At 40.1% G+C, this 20,904-nt stretch overlaps 2 protein-coding genes across 8 annotated transcripts; one reads left to right on the forward strand and one right to left on the reverse strand.

Moving 5' to 3' along the window:
* Window positions 1-1,595: 1,595 nt before the first annotated feature.
* Window positions 1,596-16,217, reverse strand: rpgra (retinitis pigmentosa GTPase regulator a). 7 transcript variants are annotated; one of them, XM_044216396.1, is made up of 14 exons: window positions 16,115-16,217; window positions 15,139-15,224; window positions 14,689-14,811; window positions 14,492-14,584; window positions 13,436-13,498; window positions 13,159-13,317; window positions 12,873-13,022; window positions 12,587-12,745; window positions 11,707-11,862; window positions 11,266-11,390; window positions 10,802-11,026; window positions 9,079-9,625; window positions 8,868-8,953; window positions 1,596-6,464 (listed from the first exon to the last, which is right to left on the reverse strand). In XM_044216396.1, the coding sequence occupies exons 2-14, from the start codon at window positions 15,167-15,169 to the stop codon at window positions 2,553-2,555; spliced, it is 5,829 nt and encodes a 1,942-aa protein (XP_044072331.1). In that variant the 5' UTR covers window positions 15,170-15,224; window positions 16,115-16,217; the 3' UTR covers window positions 1,596-2,552. The 7 variants fall into 7 exon arrangements, with proteins under 7 accessions (XP_044072331.1, XP_044072329.1, XP_044072328.1 ...); XM_044216394.1 differs by having other exon boundaries at window positions 14,689-14,814; XM_044216393.1 differs by lacking the exon at window positions 16,115-16,217 and adding an exon at window positions 15,496-16,084 and having other exon boundaries at window positions 14,689-14,814.
* Window positions 16,218-16,234: 17 nt separating this feature from the next.
* On the forward strand, window positions 16,235-20,876 carry otc (ornithine transcarbamylase). Its single transcript, XM_044216406.1, has 10 exons — window positions 16,235-16,376; window positions 16,483-16,621; window positions 16,722-16,803; window positions 17,245-17,332; window positions 17,610-17,763; window positions 17,856-17,978; window positions 18,226-18,279; window positions 18,367-18,516; window positions 19,136-19,273; window positions 19,407-20,876. Exons 1-10 carry the CDS (start codon window positions 16,294-16,296, stop codon window positions 19,464-19,466), a joined length of 1,071 nt encoding a protein of 356 aa, XP_044072341.1. The 5' UTR covers window positions 16,235-16,293; the 3' UTR covers window positions 19,467-20,876.
* The last annotated feature ends 28 nt before the right edge of the window (window positions 20,877-20,904 follow it).

Raw genomic sequence — 20,904 nt, forward strand, 5'->3', positions numbered from 1 at the left:
AGGGGTCATGAAGTATTTACTGGACTCAAAGAGATCTTCTGCATTTTATGTGAATCTCTCTTAATCAGAAGGAAATTTAAAAAAAATTACTTGTGTCACAAGGATGTGATTTTGGTATAAAATAATTGTTTAGAGCATTTTAATCCATTGCATATTGTACATCACACATGAAAAGATACAGTTCATGGTCCATCCTGTACCTACCAGCTCATCACTGATACATACTATATTGGGATTGACCTATATAAGGATCTCCACTCCACTCTAATAACTGTATATCCCAAAACTGTTCAATATCTCTCTCTCTCACACACATCACCAACATCAATGAAAAGCAGCAATAACACAGTGGACAGCATTTTCAGTTTCAAACAAATTTACTGTTAGTGGTAGAGCAGGTTGTCCACCAATCAGAAGGCCGGCGGCTTGATCCCGGCTTCCCCCAGCCCACATGTCGAAGTGTCCTTGGGCAAGACACTGAACCCCAAATTGCTCCCGAGGGCTGTGCCTTCGGTGTGTGAGTGTGTGTGAATGATTAGTTACCTTGGACTGATGAGCACTTAGTATGCCATCAGTGTATGTGATATGTAGTTGAAGCGCTTTGAGTAGTTGGAAAAAGACTAAAAAGGCACTATATAAGTACAGTCCATTTACCATAATGATATGAACATTTTATAGGTTGGATCCAAGTTGTTTCCTAGTATTTATAACCATATTGTAATTAATGTTTTTACTTTTTTGATCTCCTATTAGAGGGATAGTTGTTGTAGGAGTGTATCTGTAGGATAATTTTTAGCATAGTAGATCAATTCTGGCTTTATTTGCATATAGCTGATTATTATTGTGTTTCATAAGAGCTACACACAAACACACACACACACACAGCAGGAAAGCCGCTTGGAAGTACAGTGCTGCTGAAAGACTAATCAGTGTTTAATTTTCTGATCCACAAGCATACGGTTTGGTTGTAGACCCTGTGTAATGTGAGGGGGCGAGTTCACACATGAAGGTGTTGAAGTGTTCTTTATCTTGACGGGAAACAGGAAAGGGAGGCGTGTGGTGACTGCGAGAGGATCTCTTGAGCTGTAATTACATGTGGGTTCAGCCAACTGTTACGCCTGCTTTCGGCTGAAATGTCACTCTCAGGTCACGTGAAGAAAGAGTTAACTGATTTCCATCTTTGCTCACCTGGCGCTGGAGGATTGATCTGACTCTTTGATGTGGTGTTACAGCCAATGATTGTGGATCAAGATTGTCTCAGGGTTATGTTTTGTTGTGTTTAACTGTTATTTACACACACACACTTGGCTTTTTGAGTATATTTTTGAGAAGATTCCGCAATTAAAAGCACTGTTTTTGACTCCCTCCTACCCAAACATACAGTGCACTTATATGACATTACTCCAGGGATTCTGTCACCATAAAGGTAGTGAAGAGCCCACAGACACATTAGTGGGGTTTGATTTTGGTGCAGAATGTACAATCTGAACATTTGACTGCTGCAGTTCATTTTGAGGTCTTAAAGGCGTATTATTATCTTAACCATAGACAAAATGTAATTACATGTGTGCAGAAACAAAGCACTCTCAGTGATATAAATATTAATAAATGTATTAGACCATGAAGAACAACATCTCCAGATGTAAAGAAAACATCAAATGATACAGAGTACAGTGAGGGGGCAAATCTTCATTGATGTTTTGCAATCAAGTGTGACCAGTATTAGTTTTAATCGTATTTACATTTTTAAAGGATACGTCTGGTGATATTCTGTTTTTCTTACTGTCAGCAAATCCCATGAAAAGACCAAAACCAACAATGAATTTGCCACTCTGACAAGTATTAAGTGGCTGGTTTAGCCAAAACATGATATAGCTTATTCCTCTGCCAAGTGGGTTGGAATCAAACCTGCGCCACAGCGGTAAGGACTTGTACATGGAGCAAGCGCTCTACCAGGTGAGCTACCGGGGAGCCTCAAGAGCTGCACAAAGTCTAATAAATTGTCGGTTGGAGCTGAAGTTGATATCTCTGGTTCTGCTGCATCAATTTTGAGTTATAGGAGTGCAATGCTAAATCGAGTACTTTTTTAAAAAACACATAAATGAGCCACTCTGTTGCTCTGGGTGACAGATTCCTCCATATATGATGAACATGGGCATCATAGTTTATTTCAAGTCCAATCCCACATACTCGCTCAAATGTGTATTAATCCACAACTGAAAATATTTCCCAACAGATTTTCTCTAAAGCTTGAGGCAAGTTTGCAAAAAACCCACAGTGCCCAGCTGTTTTAGGAAATTAGTGAGTCTTTTTAAAAATGAAACTGTATATTTGTGACACATTTTTAAAAATGCATGTCTTTAGAAGGAATGAATGGGCTTGGGGCTCAGAGCCGTAGACAGGGTCAGGAAGTTGTGAAATATAGAGAGACAGACTAATGTATTGTTGGTTTTGGTCTTTTAATGGGATTTGTTGACAATAAGAAAAATGTACTTTTAGCTGACACAGAGCTGAGTCTCTGTGTCCTTTCAGTTAAACACTATTTGATAACTTCATTGCAGGTCGAGGTATTGAGGCAGCACATCGTTCCAGAACTGCTGCGAGTCGTCTGGTTTCTTCTCTCCTGCAGCCCTCTGCTTAGTCCTCGGTGCTGGTTTGGGTGTTTCTCTCTTTTCTTTTCTGTCTGAAAGAGCAACTTCAGGAGGCAACTTCTGTGATTTGACCTTTTCCTCTTCCTCCTCATCTCCTTCCCTCTCTGCCTCACTCTCATTTTCCTCTTCAGCATGCTTCTCACTATGTTTGCCGTTTGCAGCCTTTCCTTTTTCCTCATTCTCCTCTTCTTCCTCCTCTTCTCCTTCGTTAGCCTCTTCCTCACTCTCCTCTTCATTTTCTTCAGAATCATTTCCTCTCTTTCCTTCAGTTCGTTCCTGTTTTCTTTCTTCTCTCTGATTATTGAGTCTTTTCTCTGTTTTTGGTTTAATTTTTGTATCATTCTCCTCTTCCTCATCTTCCTCTTCCTCCTCTTCTTCCTCACCCCCTTCCTCCTCCTCCTCCTCCTCCCCCACCTCATCATCATCACTCTCTACCATCACTTTTTTATTAGCCTTCATACTTTTCTCTTTTCTCTTTATTTCTTCCTCCTCCTCACCTTCACTCCCGTCCTCTTCATCTTCTCCTTCCTCCTCTGCAACATCTTCCTCACCCTCTTCTTCCTCCTCCTCTATAACCTCCTCCTCACCCTCTTCTTCCTCCTCCTCTATAACGTCCTCCTCACCCTCTTCTTCCTCCTCCTCACCCTCTTCTTCAACTTCTCCCTCCTCCTCCTCCTCCTCCTCCTCATGTTTTTCTTCCTCCTCTGCAGTCTCTCCCTCAGCTTCCCCCTCATCCAAAGATGCTTCTTCCTCACCCTCTTCTTCCTCCTCCTCTATAACGTCCTCCTCACCCTCTTCTTCCTCCTCCTCACCCTCTTCTTCAACTTCTCCCTCCTCCTCCTCCTCATGTTTTTCTTCCTCCTCTGCAGTCTCTCCCTCAGCTTCCCCCTCATCCAAAGACGCTTCTTCCTCACCCTCTTCTTCTTCCTCCTCTGTAACCTCTTCCTCACCCTTTTCTTCCTCCTCCTCACTCTCTTCTTCCTCCTCCTCACTCTCTTCTTCCTCCTCCTCACTCTCTTCTTCCTCCTCCTCACCCTCTTCTTCAACTTCTCCCTCGTTCTCTTCCTCTTCCTCACCATGTTTTTCTTCCTCCTCTGCGGTCTCGTCCTCAGCTTCAACCTCATCTAAAGATGCATCTTCCTCACCCTCTTCTTCCTCCGCCTCATTTTCTTTATCACTTTTTCCATCTTGCTCTTCCTCCTCTTCATCAGCCTCACTGCCTTCCTCTTCCTCTTCATCATTTTCAACACTTGCTTCCTGTTTCTCATCTTCCTCTCCTTCACTCCCATCTGTTTCTTCATCTTCTTTGGAGTTATTCTCCTCCTCCTCACTTTCGGTGGAATCTTGATCATCTTCAGTTTCACCCTCTTCCTCTACATCAACCTCATTTTCTTCTTCTTCTCCTTCTTCGCTTTCTTCTTCAGAATCAGACTTTGCAGTCTCACTTCCCTCTCTGTCCTCCTCCTCCTCCTCCTCTTTGCTCTTGCTGCTCCCCGATTCTTCACCACTTTCATCTTCATCCTCACTTTCTTCCTTTTCTTCTATATTCTCTTCTTCACTAGACTCTTCACTTTCACTTTCCTCCTCCTCTGCTGCTTCACTTACCTCAGAGTCACTCCCTCCTTCACCTATTTCCTCACTGCTTTCTTCGTCCTCCTCTTCAGCCTCTGTAACATCACTCTTCTCACGTCCTTCATCTTCTTCCTCACTGCTGGAGCCTGTTTTCTCCTCACCATCTTCCTCTGTATCAGTATCTAATTCAGTATCTTGCTCTTCCTCATCCTCTCCAGAAACACTCTCCTTTTCCTCGTCTACGTCATTGCTACTTTCACTTCGCTCCTCCTCGTCTTCTTCTTTGTCTTCCACATTGCTTCCACTGTCTTCCTCTTCATCTTCCTTCTTTTCCTCATCTTCAGTATCTGTTTCCTCATTATCCTCATCCTCTTCTGAAGGCTTATAGGTTTTCTCATCTTCATTTTCTTGCTCGGAAGTTTCCATGTCTGTGCCACTGTTCTTCCCCTCTGTTTGTGAAACGTCTTCCCCCCCGATCTGCTCGGACATGTCACTTTTCACCGCCCCCCGTTGTGACTGATGATGAATGGAATCTTTACTTTCTTCTTCTTGAACTGAATTCCCTGACTCTGACCGAACACTGAGCTGAAGAGCTTTTCTTTCTTCTGGCGGATTTGATGCTTCTGTTGAAGAAAAATGTGACAAAGTCGAGGAAAATGAAGGTCGCATAATTGCACTCTGCTTTGTGAATTGCTTCCCTCGACTGGGAGTTTTAGGTGGTGTAGAAGTAACTGTGTCACTGTCAAACTGGAAAGCCCCTGTGTTTGTCACTGCCTCACTAAGGACCTCCATAGCTGCACCTGCTATCCCAACAGCAGGAAGAAGAGAGGCTGCGGTACTGAGAATTTCCCCCCACCTTGGCTTTTCTTCTGTCTGGCCCTGAGCATCCTCTCTGTTTGTATCTGAAACAAGCAGATCCCTATCAACAGGTTCAGGGCCTTGCAGGGATTTGGCACCACTGACGGAAACCACCTCTGTTCTCTTTGGGCTTTGTGAGGAAATGGGGTTACACACCACTTCAGTAGGTGTATCCTGCTCCGATAACAGCGGGCGGGAAGCTTCAGTCTGCTTACTGCTCGGCTTGGCCTTCGTCTTATCTTTAGAGTCTACATCAGCTTCTCCCTTAACTCTGATTTTGTCTCCTTCTTCTCCCCCTGGCTTTGTTTTTGCCTTCAGTTTAGATTCTTTTGCGTTCTTTTTGTCCTTCACTTTAGAGCTGTCAGCATCAGGTATCTTCGGCTTATCTGCAGTTCTACCCTTCACTCTTTGAGCTGTGTTCTTGGCAAAGTTTAACTCATTTTCCACAACTTTTCCTTTGCTTTTACTTTGAGTATTTTCTGCACATTTACTTTGATTTTTGACTGGTGTGGATTTGACCTCTTGCAGTTTCGCTTTAACTTTCACAGGTGTAGATTTCACACTTAGGGATGTCTTAGTATCAACCTGAGCAGGTGTGGTTTCTTTTTTCACTGGTGGTGATTTTACATCCAGTGCTTTACTTTGACCTTTGCCCTGTGCAGATTTAACCAAATCCTTCGTTGGAGTCAATGTGACTCGCTGTGTCTCCGGTTGCATCACTTCAACAGGTTTGACGTCAGTGACTTTACTCTGGATGTCTGCATCTTCCTTTGCAGTGTTTTCTACGGATACTGAACTTCTACTTTGGACAGATATGCTGGTTATTTCATTTCCTCTAGAGACCTTAATAACAGGAGACGTCTTGTCCAAAGCTGATGATATATTTTTCTTCTTTTCTGGTGTCCCTATCAAGTCTTTCTTTAAAGTGCTGGCTTTAATATCCTCTTGGTTTATATTGCTTTTCAAATGTATCTGTCTTCTGGCATTTTCCTTCACTTCAGTCAGTCTCTGCTGTGCTTCAGTCAGTGTCTTCCGGACAGATTGTGGAGGTTTTGGGCTCAATTCTGATAGTTTGCTCTTATCACGTTTTGGTGATTTAAAATGGGAGGGTTCCTTTCGAGCTTGTCTGTCTTCATGAGTTTTGATTTTATTGGACTGCTTGGTAATGTTCTCTTTGCCTTTAGATGTGATTTGGGGTTTTTTCAGAGTCTTTGGGCTCTTCACTGGAGACACTTCTTTCCTTAAAGAGCTGGATTCTTTCAGGAGCTCTGTGGGTAAGGCTTTGTGAGAAATTTGTTCTGGCTTCCCATTGGATTGGAGCTGTTCGGCAAATGCCTCTGCCGCTTTCGCTGTTCTTCTAAGAGCTCGGCCCTTCTTCTTTTCCTATAACAAATCACAGAGAACAGGCAGAAAAAGGTCATATGCCCGATAATACTGTGTTATAAGGAAAGGAAAATTGTACACGCACAGCAGCAAACCTGCAATCAATGTGACTGCATATGTAGTTTTATGTGTGTTTTACTGCCAAATGTCATCTCTAGCTTGAGGAAGTGGTTTCCTGTTCAATAACACACTACAATAACACTCAAAACAGAATCAGAATATCAGAATTTGTTTGGTTATAAGTTTAAGTAGTTTTTGTAGGCATAGATGTCATTCATTTCAAATCTTTTGAATATATTTAAAAATATACATCAGTATGTTGGCAACAATATATAAGCAGAAAATATATTGCCAGTATACTGTATATTTTGGATGTCATCATCATGTACAAATACATTTTGGTCAATTTTTAAACAGTATAATTTGAAACATACATAGAAAAATATCTTAAAGCGTATGGAAATTATGGGGTTTTTTGCAGTATGGGTAGATTTTAATGGTAATTATATCATGGGACATATGTGCATGGTGGGCACACATAACAATCAGTCATCAGGTTTAAATACAGATGTGGGTGGGAGGTAAAGAAAACCATGGTGACGATTGAGAGAAGATGGAGGAATCCTTATTTTTCCATTTGCACTGGAAATAAACAGACGGTGTTTAATTGGGGGTCAACAAGGTGTGATGTGAAAACTGCCTTATTTAATCACTGTCACAGCAGCCGCTCTGGCACAATAAGGCATTCAGATACAAGTTCAATAACTCAACTAGGAGAGAAAGAGAGGAGGGGAGTGGAGGATGGAGGAGAGAGATGAGAAGAGGAAGGGGAGGAGAGAAAGGGAGGGGAGAGGACTGGAAGAGAGGAGGAGAGATTGCCTGACAAATGACGTTTTATGGTTTTGCAAATGACTTGATGTGAAAAATCTATAAATATTTGTTCATAATACTGTCGTCGCTGAGGCATTTTTCATCTGGGCCAAATATGGCAAGTGTGTGTATTAATGAAGTGGCTTGGTTAAGGTTTAGTTGAGTTAATTAATTCTTTAGAATAGGCCAACTTGATTTATAATAGAGTTATTCAGTGTATTAATCTCTGTCGCACATTAAAGCCCACACGTGTGAGCACACTCATGAAAAGTGGTGGAAAGTAACTAAGTACATTTACTCAAGCACTGTACTTAAGTACAATTTTGAGGTACTTTACTTGAGTATTTTATTTATCTGCTACTTTATACTTCTACTCCACTACATTTCAGAGGGAAATATTGAACCTCATACCTCACTACATGTTTTGACACCTGAAGTTACTAGTTAGTTTGCATGCTAAGATTTTACTTATTACATATGAACAGTTTGTAAAATATGATGCATTTTTCAGTGAACAAAATCTTCTTATTGAGTAATTTCAGTCCTTGATGTCTTATTTTGTTTAAAGAAAGTGACTAAATCTGCCTGTTCTGTAAGAATATTCCACCCTGTTTTAATTGCAATGAATTTGTTTCAAGTATTTTTCTAAAATTGTATTTTTCACAATTCTAGTGTAGCCTTATACTTACTTGACCAAGCTACAGAAATTCCTTTCTAGAGCGCTTTTTAGTTAATTTAAATCAAAAACAAAAATATCTTTACTGCAACAACAGATTTTTTCACTTGTTTTAAGAAAGTGACATTTGCAAGACTCTATCAAATATATAATATATAAAATAAAACACCATCAAATCTGTTTGCATAATTAGTACTTTTGCTTAAACCTTTTTTGCTGATACTCCAGTGCTAGACAGGAACGAGTTACTGAGCACCACATGTTGCACTATGACACACAACAACGTAGGAGACTCCTTCACAGCTTGCTTCATCACTGGCTGTGGAAACACTGATGAGATGTGGCAAGATTCCTGCCAACTTTTTCAAAATGCATGGATGTGTGTGTGTGTGTGTGTGTGTGTGTGTGTGTTTCTCTCTGTGTGTTTGTGTATCTGAGGCTGGAGCCCAAAACACATTTGTGTATTGGCAGAAGCTATCCTCTTAATTACACACATTCTTGGAATAAATCAAATAAATGTGAAAAATTAAGAGACAAAAACACTAAATTCAATTTCATATTTCACCTCAGTGTTATACCAAGTGGAAAATGTCTCCACACAGACACATACGTTTGCAAGAACACAAACACACACAGCCACACACATACAGTATGTATGCTGAGCTATGCACATTTCCTGGAAAAGTCAGTGAGTGTTCAGCATTACTGCTTCCTGCCCTGGAGAGCACATAATGTAGAGCACAACCAAGAAGCCTAAAGAGGAAAATAACATTCAACTGACTCCATGTTTATGACTCTGCCGATAATATGTTGTATTGTATTTCTCTACTCTATCAAAGTCATTGCACTTCTCTCACCATATTTGGCAAAAAGTCGACTCGTTCCTCAGAGATATTCTCCTCCACATCTTCTATGACAATTTGTCTCTGAGCTGTTTCTCCCTCTGAAAAAATAGACAATGAATGGGTTAAACAGCTGTACACTAGAGTATCTATCGCAAGATAAAGCTTAACTCACTGGCTGAAACAGACATTCCAGTCAGATGTTAAAATTATAGGTTTGAAATACCTGTTTGTGGCGAGGCAGGGTGCTCTTCCTCACTGAGCTGTTTCAAAGAAATATCACTGGAGGGTCTGGCGGGGCTACAGGGTTCTTTAGGTGGTAGAGGAGATGACAGTTTTTCAATTAAGGCCTTTTTAGCAGTTGCCACTCTATTCAGTCTTTTTTTTGCAGTCTTTTTAGGAGATACTGGGATGTGAGGGTTACGTTTCGTTATAGACTTTGGTGACAGTAAGGAAGAAGGCAACTCTTTGGATTTCGACTTGGAGGAAGCAGTGGTAGAGGATTTCTTCTGAAACATGTTTGGTGATTGAGAATGTGGGCTCGATGGCTTAGAGGGTAACGCTGGACTCTTGGACAGAGGTCTGGGGGAGAGTGGTGGGCTTGGTGTATCTTCTGATTGTGGTTTGGGGGATGATGAAGGGGTAGTGATGTCTTTTGAAAGTGTTTTAGGGGTTGGGATATTTCTGGATGTTTGCCAGGAGGTGTTGAGGAAGCCAGAAGTTAGACGTGGGAGGTGCTGAAACATCTCCCCAAACAGCTCCACATTGCTTCCCTGAAGGACAAGAGAGGGAAAACAGCAAAAACATTACTGAGTAAAAAGGTTTGAACCACGTCTATGGAGCTCCCCCAGTCAGTCAGTTAGGGGCACTGCCGCTGAGCTACAGTTCAGTGTAACACTGCTCCCTACTGGAGTTAAACAGTGATTACAATTAAACATATCGAGTTTCTGCAGGGTTCACCAAGTTAAATTAAAGTCTTTTTAATACCTTTTTAATACCACATAGAATGCAATTTACCTGTTTCACAATTGTACTGGTCAAAGTATGAAAGTATGATGGAAAACCAGTTGGGAATTATTTGTTATTATTTATTATAGTATTATTTTTAGTAGTAGTATAATATCATATTGTTTCAGTACTTTCCAGCAGTACATTAACAATAATTCCCATTGACATAATTGATTAAAATAATGCAACCTGAACCCGGATAAAGCATAAAATGAATGTATGGATTAACCAATTAAAAATTATTAATTTATTTAAATACATTTTAGAGCTGTAACAATTAGTCGATTAGGCGATCGAAAGAAAATTAATTGAACATTATTTTGATAATCAATTAATCATGTCAGAAATGCCAAATTGTTCATATCCATGGTGCTTTTCTTGGTCTCACATTATAGTTAATTGAATATTTTTGGGTTTTGGACTGTTGGTTAAACAAAACAAGACATCTGAAGATGTCACCTTGACGTCACCTTGTGCTTTAGAATAATGTAATGGGCATTTCTCACTATGTTCAGTTTTGTTTTTGTAGACCAAACAATTAATGGATTAGTCGATAAAATAATCGGCAGATATACAGCATATCACTAGTTGCAGCATTTAAGTCTTTGCTAAAATCGACACTTCCCCACTATGAGACGATGAGCTTCCTATCTATCATAGCAAGCTGTAGTGACAGTGTTTGCTACAGGTCTGATGGTGATGCTTATGGTAGGCAGAGAAAATATATTACAAAATATAACTTTTGTAAATTAAATATAAACTCTTTAATACCTTCTGAGGCCTTTTTTGAGGAAACTGAATTCAATGCTTTTAAAGACTTTTCAAGACTTGCTGATACATACTTTTCTTAAGTTACACTATGTACACAGCTGATACTGGTTGAAATTAAGGACTAGTTTTCAAGTCTTGTAAGAACCTGGTTTAGTCTGGAAAATAAGTACCAAGGTGTAGCTTCTCACTTTTTCTCTGTGGCGGGCTCGAGCAGAGAGGGCCGAGAGTGGGACTAGTGGATTAGGGTTTATCAAAGTGTCCAGCAGGAGGATTTCTGTGTAACTTGACTCCATAAAGTTCTCTGCGATTGTGACTTCCTTCTCTGGCATCACGTCTTGGCTCTCTGGTGGTCTGGGTGCAGCAAGTACCAGCATGTGGTTACCACCGCAGGACACCTAAACATAAGAAAACACATGGACTCAATGTAGTTTATTGTTGTGTATTTCCTCTCAGTCTGCTAACCCACTAACCCACTCATTTACTTTTAGACATACAGGATATATCACTTGGGAGGTGGACTGCACTCATACAGCGTTTTAAGCCAAAGAGTTTGGACATTTGACGCACACACACAAACAAAGGTGGAGCTAGAGATGACAATACCACCCTGAGCTGTTTCATCACATTCACTTACTAACTGAACATTGTACTTGAGAAAACGTGTGCAGAGTGTCGGGCTGAACTGGTTGATGAAGTTCTCCTCCCCTAACCCCAGTTTTCCATGACGACCATCACCAAACGTGTAGAGAAGCCCGCTGTCTGTGGAGGAGGAAGACAAACGCATTAGATAAAGTTTGAAAGTTGAATTTAATCACTGCTGCACTTCTCAGGTGCCATCATATACTGTAACTATTGCATTGTACTGTAAATGGGAGATATTGGATGGATTTCCAATAGGGGATCATTCAGCAGCCATGTGCGAGGAGAGAAAACACTCCTCTGTGTCTTTTGTGTGATTAAATTAACATTTAATTTAGATGATCAGAAACACATGCAGACAATCACAAAGGTTAACAGGCAGTTCTATTTTTAAACACTATCATAATGACTAGAATGAGCTTAAAAGGTTTCTTACTTGTGATCACAGCGGTGTGGTTCTCTCCACAGGCAATATGCTTGATGCTACTGTTACTAAAGTGCTCCAGTAGTTTAGGCAAATCAACTTCAAACAGAAATGTCCCGTGGCCCAGCTGACCGTACTGACCGCGGCCAAACGTGTACACGCTCTCCTCTGGCACAGCAAAACAGACACAAGGAAATACGCTACTCTAATTAACAGCAGTGGTGGAAAGTAACTAAGTATATTTACTCAAGTACTGTACTTACTGAGGTATTTGTACTTTACTTGAGTATTTTTCATTTACATTTAAAAGAGAAAATGTAATTGTACTTTTTACTCCACTACATTTATCTTTGCATAGTGCAAACACTGCAAAAATCTTCATCTTACAAAGTAAAACAATCTGACATTGCAGTGAGAAAAGCAACCTGTTTTAATAGAAGTCAACTAGTTTCATGAATTTTCAACAATAACATTTTTCTTTAATCTAAAGCAGCAATAACTTATTCTGTCTTCTTTCAAGATTCTCACACTCTTTTCTTAAAAGCCCTTGAAACAAATTAATTTCTGTCAGAAACAATAAACTAACTAGACTGGCACATAGTTTTTACTTATTTTAAGAAAGACACACAATATGACCATCATATAAAAAGAGTTCAGCTCCAGCTTGATCAGCTAACATTAAAATGCTGCTTACATGTCAATGCATTGATGGTATTGATACTTTTACTTCCAACTCTGATTAACAGGCTCGGAGGTGAAATATTTCTTTCTAATGCATGTAAAATATAAACAGTCAACAATGTAAAACTAAAAGGTATCAGTAGAAATGTGTCAGTGTTTTCCAGTGATGATGTCTCTTTTTGGAACAAGGGTTTTTATACTGTTAACTTACCTGTGAGTGCCACAGTGTGCTCCCCTCCACAGGACACCTGGGTGACACGACCCAGAATCCCTTGCACCCGCTGAGGGACTCTGTGATTGGCCAGCTGCTCCACCTGAAGACCGAGCCTTCCATTCGCACTCTCACCAAACGTGTAGAGATCTCCATCCACTAAAACAAAGCCAACACAACATTGTCAGCACAATAAATGACATTAATGGTATCTGAATGTTGGTTAAATTAACACTCAAACTGAGTGATGGTCTCTCGTGCTGTGTTTGGCTGGACTGTGCTGTACCTGTGACAAATGCTGAGTGGTGGTACCCACAGGAGACCCATATCACCGCTTCCCCAACTTTCACCTCTCTGGGTTCTGCTGCAAATTCCTCGTCCCCTAAACCAATCTGACCCACAGAGTTGTCTCCCCACATGAACAGCCTCCCGTCCTCTACCAACACACAGAGTGCAGAAACGCAATTATGAGTATGTACACACACACACACACACACACACACACACACGGACCTCAGAGCACCTTGGCTAACAGAGACACTTGTTACATTATTATTTGTCACTGTTCGAACCTGTTAAGGCAGCTGAGGTGTTGCATCCTGCAGAGAGCATTTTGATTGGTGCATGGTCACAGAAGGGTTGCAGCAGGTGAAAGGATGTAGTGTTGTTGCAGTGGTCCAAACCGAGCTGCCCCTCCTGATTACTGCCGGCACCATACACACTACCCCGCCCTAAAAATATACAAAACCTGAATTAAATACAGGAACAACCAATGTTGGGCACTATTGTTCTGCGCTCAAGGAAACATCTGTCATATAAAATAATGATATTATTTGTTCATCATCTTACATGTGTAGACAATTGTGTGATCTCTCCCACAAGCTACAAGCTTCACCTTCTCAGACTTTAAGGCTGAAAGGGAAATACACATTATAGCCATTATAGCAACTAAAAAATGACGTAAAAATACCAAAAATAATGCCTCTTCTGTCTTTATTTAAACTAGAGCTGAGACAATTAGTTGATTAATTGATTAGTCGATTGACAGCTATTTTGATAATCTATTAATTCATTGTCATTTTTTTAAGCAAAAATGCCAAACATCCTCTTGTTTCAGCTTCTCAGTTGTGCTCTCTCATCTTATGTGATAGTAAACTGGATATCTTTGGGTTTTGGACTGTTCTTCAGACAAAACCAGTGGCAGAACAAGTACTCAGATGTTTTACTTAAGTGAAAGTAGTAATACCACAGTGTAGAAATTCTTATACAAGTAAAGGTCATGCATTCAAAATGTTACTTAAGTAAAAGTACAAAAGTATGAGTATCAAAATAAACTTAAAGTACCAAAAGTAAAAGTACTCATTATGCAGAATTGTCCATTTCAGAATGATGCACTTTATATTATGGGATTATAATTAGTGATAGATTAATATTTACATTACTTTAATGTTAAATATTTTATATACTGTTACAGCTTGTGAATATCCCCCCAGGGATCAATAAAGTCTTATCTTATCATAATTTATAATAATAGTTCATACTTTATTTATTGATTATATTTTATCATTAATCTCAATATGCAAAGTAACTAGTAACTAAAGTTATTAGATAAATGTAGTGGAGTAAAACTGCAATATTTGCCTCTGGATTAGAAGTATAAGATAACAGAAAATGGAAATACAAGTACCTCAAAATCCTTCTTAAGTACAGTACTTGTGTAAATGTACTTAGTTACTTTCCACCACTGGACAAAACAAGTGCTTTGAAAATGTCAGCTTGGGCTTTTTCACTGTTTTCTGACATTTTATAGACCAAGCGATTAAAGGATTCATCAAGAAAATAATTGGCATATTAATCAATAATGAAAATAATCATTAGTTGCAGCCCTTACATAAAGTAACTTACCTTTCACAGAGGCAGGTTTGCTGGCAGCAGGCTTAAATCCAAGCCCCAGCTGGCCCCAAGTATTACCACCAAACATGAGCAGCCTGCCATTTTCTGCAGACATAAGAATCATTACAGAGATGGAAGTTTGGTACACAAATATTTCCTGTTGAACACAGTAATTATTTATTATCAATATGTGCATATATTGTCTGCACCTGTGATGACAGCAGTGTGCTCTCCGCCACAAGACAGGTGCACTGGCTGGTCATTCTTCACCCAGAATGTACTAGGCACATTGTCAGCAAAACTGCTCTTTCCAAATGTGAAGATGGCTCCTGCTTCTGATGAAAAATGTGAGATTCATCTTTAAACAGCCTTGATAGGAATAATACAGGACTTAAAGGCAACACTAACTTACTCCTCTCCAACTTAACACCGGCTAAATCCCGACCTGCTGTCACATCTCAAGCGATTTAAGAAGCAGCCTGACAGAAATAGCACCAGGTTAACCACACACACACACACACACACACACACACACACACACACACACACACACACACACACAGCATGTGGAAACCTTTAGTAGAATGGACAGGTAAGTATACCATCCATAAAAGTAAGGGCTATATGCTGTTTAATGCCATGTGTAAAAGTACTCTCACCGGGTATGTCCACATCGTTTTGTCTCGTCATCTCCACTGCTGTCCCCCTCACACCTGCTCTCCCTCACCGATGAGCTCCGTGCTGACTGACAGGTAGATCAAGCAAACGTCAGAGAGGGGCAGGAGCAAGCTAGATAACCATGGCTGTAACATTATTTATGGTTAGGTGATAAATAGTGATGTATTTGCTTTTAAATGTATTTGGTGAGCAGAGCAGCATGTTGATGGCGTAATTACTTTATTTTTAAAAAAATTAAGTATACTCTTCAAGTTTAAGTGCATCTGTGACCGTATAACAAGTATATTAATCCACATAAAAGATCATTGTAGAGCCTCATTGGCCCCGTCAGTGCTTACGCTGTGATTCGGTCATGCAACGTTCCATTCGCAAACCGTAGTTGTTTTTTTTATCTTTTATCAAGTGACACGTTGTATCTATAAAAGTATTTTCGAGATCTTGCTGATGTTTTCTGTCTGCCCGGAATGATAAAATATTTGTCCGGGGCGACACCAACGTTTAAATCCAATATCTCCACAAACTTCACCGGCCACAGCGTGCCCTAACCAGCCCAGCGGAGAGCATAGGGGAGTGGAACACTGTGAAAATATTTGATTGAAACGTTAATTTCGACCCGGGGGATTGTATCATTCCGGATATACAGTTAAGTTCTGCGAGAATACGAAAATACATCTGAAGATGTAACCCACTGCTGGATAACATGTAAAAAAACAAAAAAAAACTTATCTTTCCCACAACGGTTTGCTGAAGGGACGCTATGTGACCGAATCACGGAGTACCGTACAGAGTGCTTCCTGTATGTATTGCCTAGCAACCTCAATTCTAGCTTTAATCATTTTGTTTTGCGGATTAAATACATTCCACTCAAAAATGTTATTTAGAAGCACACATATTACAAAATTAATAACAAAAAAGGGGTCGTGCTCCAATTTTAGTTGTCAAACATAAACCAGTCACCATCAAGCGTACGCCTCACTTCCTGGTCCTGTGGTTACGTCAGTGGCAGCCACGCTGCCGATTGGCTCGTAGCTCTGGCCCGTCATCCGGAGCAGGCAGTGAATGAAAGTTGCTTTCACTGCACGCTGATGAAATATTCCCACATTGTTACCTTTCTATTGCGTCAATTTTGAGCTGAAATGTCTACTAAACTATTATGTGTAAACAATACAGTTTTCAAATGTCTGAAAACTTTCCAAGACCGTTCGGCACGAGGGTTTAGGTAAGACACTCCAGATATTTCGATTCGAAATTAGCGTACTGATAGTCAAGTATTGTCAGTGCAAGAAATAATACATGCATTATGTCTTCGTTTGTTACTTTTCCAGCATCGGAGCTGCTTCCCTTAGTTCACTTAATTTAAAGGGTCGCAGCTGTCTCACCCTGAAAGATTTCAGCTCAGATGAAATCAAGAGGTTGTTGTGGGTGTCAGGGGATCTAAAACATCGGATCAAGCATGAAAAACAGGTAGCTAACGTTAGCTAACTAATGTTAACTGCACTGTCAGTTTTACTGTGTAGCCTTATGGTGGGTCATTTAAGGACGCTAACTGTCATTTCTATTTCAGTATCTTCCTCTTCTGCAAGGAAAGTCGATTGCTATGATATTTGAGAAGAGGAGCACCAGAACAAGAATGTCCACAGAGACAGGTGTCCGTTTTGTATTTAAGCATCTGCACTGGTGTATGCCATGTGCTTCAGTTAAACACTCCCTTTAATGACAGACGGGCAATTTTTTCTAAAGGCACTAGGTAGTTTTCAAGTGTCATTTATACTTGAAATTATATTTATGAGAACAATCTAACAGAAATGTGACATCTCATACTGTTAGCTGGGCTGATACTATTCATCAGTTTGTTCAGCAGTGAAAAAGTCATTGTTAATATGGACACAAAAGAACTGCTGAAAGGTGACTTTCAGTGCATTGCAGGAACAAAACAGTCTGCATCTGAACTATTCCCACCACTCTTTTTCCCTGCACTGTCCCCCTTCAACTCTTACATGAGATTGTGTGGTTATTTGTTTAAAATACTCATGCATTTTTTAAGCACAAGTTGGGAAATTGAAGTTGCCTTAATATCATAATTCCAGGTTTTGCTTTGCTGGGCGGGCACCCCTGTTTCCTCACCTCTCAGGACATCCACCTGGGAGTGAATGAGAGTTACAAAGACACAGCTAGGTGAGTCGTACAATTATGCTTTCACTTATAGAAATACAATAAAATTAATGTCAGGAAGTTGTTGGATGTATATGTACACTCCTTTTTATCAGTTTATCCAGGGAAGTCTTAATTAGCATGATATTTTTCAGTGTAACTCTGGTGAGTTAACTGGTGAGTTTTCAAGGTAGTAACTTGCGTTGTCCACCGCTGCTGCTTTGCTGAAGGGAAAGAAGAGCATTTTTGGCCCAATATATGAATCACGGCCACCTCTGTTATCTCTAAACTCCTACCACAGGGTTCTCTCAGGACTCTGTGATATCGTCTTGGCACGAGTGTACAGCCACTCCACACTGGAGGAGCTGGACAAGGAGGCCTCCATCCCCATCATTAACGGTCTGTCTGACCTCTATCACCCAATCCAGATTCTGGCTGACTTTCTCACCTTACAGGTACTGAAACTCCTCAATATGCTACAGTGTTCTTCTGGTAAATGATAATGGCATAGTGTTTTTTTTTTTAAATTACTACCATTCTCTTCCAGGAGCATTATGGGTCCCTTAGTGGACTAACAGTGAGCTGGATTGGAGATGGGAACAACGTCCTCCACTCCTTCATGATGACTGCAGCCAAACTGGGAGTTCATCTTAAGATTGCTACACCAAAGGTTCGCCTCATTTTTATGTGTTCATGTACGTTTGACCTCTCTTTTAGTGCACTGCTCTTCTTTCTAGTAGATTGTTGTTTTGTAGTATACAGGTATAGATGCATGAAGTCAACCATGGACATCTACTCTCACCAGGTGCTTCCTGTGAGAAGAGATGCTTGGGAAACAAAACTCTGTGGTTCTGTTTTGTAATGTACATCAATAATCCTATTCAGAAACTAAGCTAAAACTGTATCTTAATTTACAGGGGTATGAGCCAGAAAGGAGTGTTATTCAAGAGGCACAAAGACTCTCCAAGGAGGTGAGTTCTTCTTCAGGTGGCATTAAAATAAACAGACCTCTTGTCAAAGGACTTATTATTAATTCATAACATTGCATTTTGTCTCAGCACGGGACCCAGCTTGTTCTGACCTCTGACCCGATGGAGGCTGCCCACGGCAGCAATGTTTTGGTCACTGACACCTGGGTCAGCATGGGACAAGAAGAGGAGAAGAAAAAGAGGCTCAAAGCCTTTCAAGGTTACCAGATTACAATGCAGGTAAAGAAGGGCATTGTCTTAGCATTATTTAGAGGCAAAATCCCAACATATTTGCTTATTTAGACACTCTTTATTAATCAGTTAATCAATAAGGGTCACCCACAACATACTGGTAGCTTTTGGAGAAGTTAGCAGTTGTTTTCAGTCAGTGCCTGTTCCCAAATTGGTCTCTTTTGACAGCTGTACGCACTCTGAGCAAACCAGTTTTAGTAATTAAACCAGTTCACAGCAAAACAATTTCTCTGCCTCAATCATGCTGTGGCCTGACTGCCTGTTGACAAAGCAGTAGAGTTTAACCCTCTGCAAATTGTCTGTATGGTAAACTAGTCTCCACCAATTACAGACTTCATCTGGCATATGAATCCGCAAGCAAGCTTTAAATAAAACTCTGTGATATCGAGTCTTTATGTCTGGCAAGTAAGTACTTGCACAGTCCCTGGGCAAAGGAGCAAAAAAAAATTATTTTGGGAGAAACTAACTCCAAAATGATTCAGTTGAGCATGTACTGTACAGTGTTGGCACATGGTCTCTTCTCTCCTTGTATTATGACACCCAATGTTTCACCACACTGAGTTAAAATGGGTCTAAACTCCATGTTTTTGGCACTGGTCCACTACAGACAGGAAGTGTGGCCAAACCGGACTGGACCTTCTTGCACTGTCTCCCCCGGAAAATGGAGGAGGTGGACGACCAGGTATTCTACTCATCCCGCTCCCTCGTCTTCCCTGAGGCAGAGAATAGAAAGTGGACAATCATGGTGAGTAACCTGATAAAACACAATTATTTAATGTGTAGTTTTATACTAGTATGGGTATAATTTGCTCCTCAGTCTTTGCCTCCAGTTTGATTCTCTGTTTTCTAATCAGCACAACAACTGTCTTCTTCTTCAGGGTCTGATGGTTTCTCTTCTGACAGACTACACTCCACAGATCCCCATGCTCAAGTTTTAACTTCACATCGTAAGGTGGAGTTTTACTTTCATAGTTCAATGTCAGATTTCACCCACTGATAGCACCATCACCAACACTAGATGGATTACCCCAAAGTAATTGTGTTTGCATTGTTTAATTCACTTTCTGATTTGGAGCAAGGATGGTATTGTTTGCCTTGTCTCGCTGTTCAATAGGTGACTATAGCTGTGCAATCATTAATAGCCAAAGTTATCTGTTTATGTTTTTTATTTACTTTTATAGAGAGCGACGATTGTAGCGAGCATGAGGTTTGCAGTGGAAATGTCTTTGCTAGATGTGTTCCTGAAACGGAAAAGATTACTGAGCCTTTCTTTAACTTGTTTAATGTTGACTTGACCTCACAACATTTTAGACAGCATTGGAAACTTGAAGGAGAAAACTCAATCAGCCAAGGCTGACCAATCGCATTCCTTGCAGTCTCCACATGGTATTTACGTAGCCACTGTAACCCCGACATGTAGTTACATTTTTGAGGAAATGCACATCGTTCGATATGCCTAAGCCCCTTAATGCACAAGTATAAATCCGGCTTTACAAATGCTTTATAAACGCCACACACCTAAAGGACCACATCACTGTTTTTTTTTTTTTTTTTTTTTTTTATGCTTTTGCCAATTTAAAGCAAATTGCATATACTGAACTTTAAGTTACAGCAGATTATTTTCCAGAGAAAACCAAATGGTTTTACATTATATGAATCGGAACAGTAAGAAAATCAATTTGTAAACAATTAAAACTGGCTTGTCAAATGTAATGCATCATAGCAGTATGGCTCACATGTAATTCATACTTCTGTCACAGTTAGGTTAAAATGGCATGGCATGGGCACCATGTTGACCTTGTGGTCTAAGACATATACACACATACACCATAGTAGAACCACAACGCCCCCTTTGTTGCATGTCATACCTCTCTCTCTTCCCCCCACGTCACTTGTCTGTCTCTACTGGACACTTTCTAATACAGGCAAAATGCCAAAAACATATGGTATATCAGCTGTTAGTGCAGACTGGTTTTAAAAATCAGTGCTCTGCAATGCAGTGTTAAAAATGCTTTATAAAATGATTGGTAATAATGTAAATTGTACACAATGTTTAGCAAATGGGCTGAAAAATGGACAAAAGCACAGATATTGTAGATGTCTTAAAACAAGTGAACATTGTGTTGTAAGATGAATACCCCTCCCATATGGTTAAACAGGATTTTTATATCCTTTATTAAATCTGAATGTATACAAATGTGCCTTTTACGTCATGCTCTTCACATTTGTAATACCCCCTTTGAGTTTTGTGTATTGAGCCTGTGATGCAGTGATGATGAAACAAAACTGAGAGAATCTAATTATTGTTCACAAACTATAAATAAAGTTACTCTCTATTCATAATTTTAGTCCACAGTGTACAATAGTCCAGTTTTT

The sequence above is a fragment of the Siniperca chuatsi genome, linkage group LG12 (assembly GCF_020085105.1).
Source record: "Siniperca chuatsi isolate FFG_IHB_CAS linkage group LG12, ASM2008510v1, whole genome shotgun sequence".
Classification (NCBI taxonomy): domain Eukaryota; kingdom Metazoa; phylum Chordata; class Actinopteri; order Centrarchiformes; family Sinipercidae; genus Siniperca; species Siniperca chuatsi.